The 7,072-nt window shown below is 43.0% G+C and overlaps 1 protein-coding gene across 2 annotated transcripts; it reads left to right on the top strand.

Moving 5' to 3' along the window:
• Positions 1-97: 97 nt before the first annotated feature.
• On the top strand, positions 98-6,562 carry SRSF7 (serine and arginine rich splicing factor 7). 2 transcript variants are annotated; one of them, XM_032179073.2, is made up of 8 exons: positions 98-221; positions 1,243-1,423; positions 1,714-1,890; positions 2,767-2,841; positions 3,560-3,670; positions 4,755-4,808; positions 5,317-5,352; positions 6,267-6,562. In XM_032179073.2, the coding sequence occupies exons 1-8, from the start codon at positions 194-196 to the stop codon at positions 6,319-6,321; spliced, it is 717 nt and encodes a 238-aa protein (XP_032034964.1). In that variant the 5' UTR covers positions 98-193; the 3' UTR covers positions 6,322-6,562. The 2 variants fall into 2 exon arrangements, with proteins under 2 accessions (XP_032034964.1, XP_032034966.1); XM_032179075.2 differs by lacking the exon at positions 5,317-5,352.
• The last annotated feature ends 510 nt before the right edge of the window (positions 6,563-7,072 follow it).

Consider the following 7,072-nt stretch of genomic DNA (forward strand, 5'->3'; position numbering starts at 1 on the left):
AGCTCCTTTGTGCCGCGCAGAACAACGAGATGACGCATGCGCAAAGCTCAGCTGCCGCATATATAAATGCGAACCCGGGTTCTTCCTCGTAGTGCCGCCGGGACTGTTGGCGGGTGAGGGTGTGTGTCAGCTTTTGTGTCAGTCTAGCCTTGGGAGCTGCGAGCTGAAGAGCCGAGCACGCGGGTCGGTCATCATGTCGCGTTACGGGCGGTACGGAGGAGGTAAGAAGCTAGAGTCCGGTGAGGGACGTTGGTGTGGGTGTAGTGAGCGCTGTGAGGCCGTAGGGTTGGCGCGGCGGTTGGGAGACGGTTATTCCGCGTGCGTAATGGCGGCTTCGGCGCACGCCATACGAAGCCGGAGGCAGCGGAGGCCGGGTGCTGAAGGGAGACAGGGGATGGCGGGTGTACATCTCTACCGAGTTCCGTACTCTTGGGCATTTTTGTGGCCCAATCCAGCCTGAAGCAGGGTTGAGATGACGGTTTTCGCGTTGCCTTTCTCGGAGCCGCCCGCCGGCCCCCCTCCCCCCGCCCTCGGCGGCGGCTGCCATTTTGCGCACATTGACGACCGTGGTGGCGCATTTCCTCAGCGCTTTCCCGCCACTTCAGCGGACAGATCTGGCAGCAGCTGTAAGATCGTGGTTGTGTTTGAGACGGAACGAAATTCGTAGCTGTGAGCTGCGTGTTCTCGTCAAACAATCGGTTAAATTGCGGAATGGGAATGGGGACGTAATCAGCGACTGGCTTTTTTTTTTTTTTAGTTATTTCGAGCGCGGTTTACGGCTCTGGGGCGGGGAGCTGGAGTCTTGGGCGAGCCTGTGCCTGGGACGGTTGCCGCGGAGGACGAGAGGCGGCGCAGCCCTGCTCTCCTGGCCCGGCCCCTACCGAGGCGACGCCGCTGCCGCTGCGGGCCCGCGCGCTCCGGGTGCGCCCGGCGCTGCTGGGACTCATGGGCGGGGCCGGGTCGGGTCCCGCCCCAAGCCTCGGTGTATCCTACCACGCATCTCTGCTTGTGTTCGGGAGGGTCACCCCGCATTATTTAGAACGTTAAGAACTTTGTCAGAAGTCTAGTTTTTTAGGGATTTTCGGGCTTTCACCAGTTTTAGGACTAAGTTCAGTGTGGGATAGAGGGCATTAAATGTGCGTTACCCAATCTTGAGGATGGCCCGTTTTAAGGCAAATAAGTAATTGAAACTTGGGCCAGATTTTGCATAACGTGCATTCTTCTATTTGCGTTTTTAAACAGAAACCAAGGTGTATGTTGGTAACCTGGGAACTGGCGCTGGTAAAGGAGAGTTAGAAAGGGCTTTCAGTTATTATGGTCCTTTAAGAACTGTATGGATTGCGAGAAATCCTCCAGGATTTGCCTTTGTGGAATTCGAAGATCCTAGAGATGCAGAAGATGCAGTACGAGGACTGGATGGAAAGTAAGTAAGATGTTATGAAACTTCTGTTCATTAAAATATACTGTGGCTAGATAATGAACTTAGTGCTAAGTTTGGATTCTGAAGTCTAGAAGAGGTCTTAAATAGCTGGTCATAGTGTTACATGCTAAAGGCACACGAAGGTTAAAGAAGATAGCAGAGATGGAGTTAGGGCTTAGTAAAGACCGCCAAAGTTTCTGAGGGTGAAGGAGTGGTTGGAAAGAGTTCTTTGTAAATCTAGAAGTCCTGAATATATTTTTAACTTTAGAATTTTGTTAATTTGCTTTTATTAGAGTGATTTGTGGCTCCCGAGTGAGGGTTGAACTGTCGACAGGCATGCCTCGGAGATCACGTTTTGATAGACCACCTGCCCGACGTCCCTTTGATCCAAACGATAGATGCTATGAGTGTGGCGAAAAGGGACATTATGCTTATGATTGTCATCGTTACAGCCGGCGAAGAAGAAGCAGGTATTTATTTTAATAAAGGAATGGTTGGTATTCTAGTTAATCAAGTAATTCTTTTATTAGCAAGGCAGAAACTAGTGTTTTTCTATAAACTTGAATGTTAATTGTACAGGTGTATTTTACAATTTTTGTTTAATTAAAAAAATGTTACTATATTAATAATCAACCTGGTCAAAACCTTTCAGGTTTCTTCGTTTGAGTCAGTCGCCTTGATTCAGAATGTCACGAGCCTTATGATATGCTGAGGCGCCTTGCAAATCCGACAATTAAGATCCTCCTAGACCTTGAGGTGATCAGCATAAGAGGCCAGATCCCCTCGAGTCATCTACACCTAGCTTCACCTTATTCTTTAAAGGGCAGAAAATTTGAGACGGTGATCGCCGTAACAGTAAATTTGGCTTACAATTGGGGGCCCCCCTCCGGTTTAGAAAGAGGAACACCAGATTGACCACATTCCCAACTAGAAAAATCTTCTTGCGTCAATCAAGCCTCACCTGGCTCATTTGGCTGTCAGTTTGATCGTCGTTAGATTGAAGAAAACATCTAGATGCAGCGATCGGCTATAGATACTTCTAGATCGTCTAGATCTACTAGACCATGGGCCAAAGAGGGTCGACCTGCAAACTTGCAAGGTTTATTTTAAATACACATTACAGTGTTTTATATTATGTAATTCTAAGTTGTAATTCAGCTTTTAACAAACCTTTTTTTAGGTAGTAAAAAAAAAAAAAAAACTCAACAACTAATAGGCCCAGAGTTTATTTCCAAATGAGACACTAAATTTAAATAGTTTTGAGATTTGATTTCAGCAGAGGCACACAAACTCTTAAAAATGAGTTATTGTCTGACATTTTGTTTTTTCTCTAACTTGAAAAATAGGTCACGGTCTAGATCACATTCTCGATCCAGAGGAAGGCGATACTCTCGCTCACGCAGCAGGAGCAGGGGACGAAGGTGAGATCTTGTTTAATTGAAGTCTTTCTGTATTATTATTAAATTCACTGATAGTCCAACACAGAAAAAGCTCATTATTTTTTTGGAGACAGGGTCTTGCTCTGTCACCCAGGCTGGAGTACAGTGGCATAACCACGACTCACTGCAGCCTTGATGACCTCTTGGGTTTAAGCAGTCCTCCTGTCTCAGCCTCCCGAGTAGCTGGGACTGTAGGCACTGCCACCATACCCAGCTAATTTTTATTTTTGTAGAAATGGTCTTGCACTGTTTCCCAGGCTGGTCTCAAGCTCCTGGGCTCAAATGATCCTCCCACAGTGCTGGGATTACAGGCATGAGCCACTGCACCGTTCCCCTGTTGAAGTTTTTTTTTTTTTGAGACGGAGTCTCGCTCTGTGTTGCCCAGGCTGGAGTGCAGTGGCGCGATCTCGGCTCACTGCAAGCTCCGCCTCCCGGGTTCACGCCATTCTCCTGCCTCAGCCTCTCCAAGTAGCTGGGACTACAGGCGCCCGCCACCACGCCCGGCTAATTTTTTGTATTTTTAGTAGAGACAGGGTTTCACTGTGGTCTCGATCTCCTGACCTCGTGGTCTGCCCGCCTCGGCCTCCCAAAGTGCTGGGATTACAAGCGTGAGCCACCGCACCCGGCCCGCAGTTGAAGTCTTAACAGGCCAAAAAAAAAAAAAAAAATGTGGAGATGGACTTAAAGTTCTTTATTGTAGGTCAAGGTCAGCATCTCCTCGACGATCAAGATCTATCTCTCTTCGTAGATCAAGATCAGCGTCACTCAGAAGATCTAGGTCTGGTTCTATAAAAGGATCGAGGTATTTCCAGTATGTAACACTTTTTTTCCTTACTTGTGTTTGGATTGTTCACATCTTAGCAGTAGAGTGTCTTAAAGACATAGTTCAAATGGATTGCTTCGGGGAATATTTGAGATGTAAAAGTTTGGAATTTATATGTAACTTGTAAAAAAAAAAACTAAAGAACCAGAGCTTTACTCTTTGTAGAAAGCCTTAAAAGGAGATAGAATGGAAAAAATTGTAAAATAAGTATTGCAACATGTAATTAACAATATTGTTATCTGTACCAACGATAAAACCGTGGTACAGAATGCTACTGGGAGTTAAATGGCTGTTTAATAGCACAAAACCTTTAAATGCAGGAATTCTGAATCTTGTGGTCTATTTGAGAAAGCTATGAACCATCTCTTTAGATACATTTAAAAGATAGATATGTCAGTCTGATTTGGTTTGTCTGACAGATTGATGGCTCTCAAACCTAACTTGATCCAGGAATAAAGCCTTACTAAGTGGGGGTGGCTTTCTTTTCGTCTGGCCTTATCACCTGAATTAGTCTCAGTTCAGGGGTCTGGTTATTTTCATCTTGCCTTAGCCTCCTGAGTAGCTGGGACTGCCATTGTGTACCACAGTGCCCAGCTGAGGGATCTGTGCCTTAAGTGAGGTTAGTTTTTTGGTTTTTTTTTTTTTTTTTTTTTTCCCCCTCCCCAGGCTGGATCATGACCGATCTTGGCTCACTGCAACCCTCCGGTTCACCCATTCTCTGCCTCACCTCTCAAAGCGTGAGCCACCGCGCCCGGCCAAGTGAGGTTAGTTTTGCTTCCTTCATACCAGTCTCATCAAATGAAAACCATGTATTTCCCTTGGATATTACACAGTGTTTGAGAATGTTACTCCTGTACGGAAACTAACCAATTGAGTGATAGAAACAAGTAATTGAAATGGTGGTTCCTTATGTCTGGTAACAGTTTGTTTGAAAGTGTTTTAGAGTAAGGCAAGTGTTGCATCTTGTTTAGTTTTAGCTTCTCTGCGCCTAACCTAATACAGTGTTGAGTAGTTAAGGAAATTCCTTTGGACTGATTGATATAATTGTGTTTTTCACTTTTTTTTTATTAAGATCCCCGTCGAGGTCAAGATCAAGATCCAGGTCTATTTCACGACCAAGAAGCAGGTAGGGTAAAAATTTGATTATGCTTTTCTAGTTATATGGCACCAATATCCAAAGAGTTCAAAGTGTTAATTGTTGAAGTTTTAAGTGTTAACTCTAAACTTAGGTGTCAGTGGGAACACAGTACCTTATTTATGTATGTCCTATTTATTACTGGCTGACTTTCCCTAAACAAGGGAATGTAAAACTATAGTGAGAAAGAAGCTTGTGACTTGGGGGATTAAAGAGGCCCCTGTTAGAACTGATAGGTGCATGGAGAAGCATCCCGAAATTAATGTGCTTAAAGCAGAATGTAAAAGATTCATCATGGTGTAGTAATTGACTCATTTTTTGAAAAACAGTTGTTGAAAGATTGGCCTTTGTTAGCAACAACTGGTAGGATGTTTTTCAGTTTAAGTGCAGTCTGACATTTTAAGCTTAGGACATTTGGGGGTTTGTTTTGGTATTGGTGACTACAAGAGAGGGAGTGGTTAGTACTCTTTATTTAATAGAATTTCTCATGTTTTGACAGCCGATCAAAGTCCAGATCTCCGTCTCCAAAAAGAAGGTAAGCTAAATGTTTTGTTGCCAAATCTTGCCTGTCAAGTGTGGCCTCTGCAGAATTTGTTTGCTTACTGCTTTGCAGTCTTTGAGCTCTTTGGAGAATTGGTGCTATATAGATTAAAATACTATGCTAAGTTTCTGAAATAATTTTTTTTTTTATTCAAGAACATTAGTTTATACTTTTGCTGGAAATATTTAGTCATAAAATGTTAGGGTGATTATTAAGATGTGATTGGTCCTGTGAGTACTTGGTAGAAATTTTTCTAAGAAATATGCCTTTTCCCCACATGTGCAGTAGATACAAAGGAGAAAAGTCTTGCAAATAAGTTACCTGCCTAGTGCTACTTAATGACCAGAAAACTTCAGATAGTTGTCATATTTAACTGCAAGTTGACCTTCCAATTTTGACGAGGAGGATAGTCTAATTTTTTTTTTTTTTTTTTTTTTTTTTGAGATGGAGTTTTCGTTCTGTCATCCAGGCTGAGGTGCAGTGGCTCAATCTTGGTTCACTGCAGCCTCTGCTCCCCGGGTTCAAGCAATTATCCTGTCTCAGCCTCTTGAGCAGTTGGGATTACAGGCGCCCACCACCATGCCTGGCTAATTTTTTGTATTTTCAGTAGAGACAGAGTTTGACCATGTTGGCCAGGTTGGCCTCAAACTCCTGACCTCAGGTGATCCACCTGCCTCGGCCTCCCAAAGTGCTGGGGTTACAGGCGCAAGCCACCGTGCCTGGCCAGGATAGCCTAATCTTAAGCCAGGGACAAAAGATGAATATATGTAAGTCTCATGTCATTTTTAGGTGTTTGCTCTGGGAAATTAGTACCTTAGGCCACCTTTGAATTTATTGAAAGTTAGTACATGTACATGAGAGTTTCAATTGACACTAATTGGATCCAAACCTAATGTTTTTCTTTTTAGTCGTTCCCCATCAGGAAGTCCTCGCAGAAGTGCAAGTCCTGAAAGAATGGACTGAAGCTCTCAAGTTCACCCTTTAGGGAAAAGTTATTTTGTTTACATTATTATAAGGGATTTGTGATGTCTGTAAAGTGTAACCTAGGAAAGATAATTCAACCATCTAATCAAAATGGATCTGGATTACTATGTAAATTCACAGCAGTAAGATAATATAAATTTTTGTTGAATGTATTAACATCCTATGGTCTGAAAATGTGGGTTTTTATTTGGCACATTTAAATAAAACATTTCTAACTAGATTTTTGATTTGTGTTCAATATTAACACTTCTTAATTTGATAAATTTCAGAGTCAGACGTTACAATTGTTAACCTTATTCATGCATACCTACGTTCAGAATTGAAAGGTGTTGGTTAAGTCTTGAACATCACTATTCTATACATAAAACTTGGCCAGGATCTTAAGGGACTTTGAAAATTCCATTTTACCCTTGTAGCTTTGGGTAAGATGACCTGAGTCCCCTATAACACAGCATGAATGCATCATGACAGATCCTTAAGTTGGCTAATCTGTTTGAAGTTGGCGTTGGTAGGTATTGTATGATCAGTAGTGAAGCTAGTAGGACCACGGATTTGTCTAAATGAGCATGACAGGAACTAAGCAAAACTGATTAAATGTATGAGAAATAGGGAGAAACTGATTTCTGGATGATAGTATAAATTGCAGCTTTCAGGCTACTAGGTGGCATAGTGTCAATTAGAACTCCCCAAGATAATGGGGAGTTCTACTCAATCGTCTTTTGTTTCTTTG

This window comes from Hylobates moloch, unplaced genomic scaffold (genome assembly GCF_009828535.3).
Source record: "Hylobates moloch isolate HMO894 unplaced genomic scaffold, HMol_V3 SCAFFOLD_15, whole genome shotgun sequence".
NCBI classification, from domain to species: domain Eukaryota; kingdom Metazoa; phylum Chordata; class Mammalia; order Primates; family Hylobatidae; genus Hylobates; species Hylobates moloch.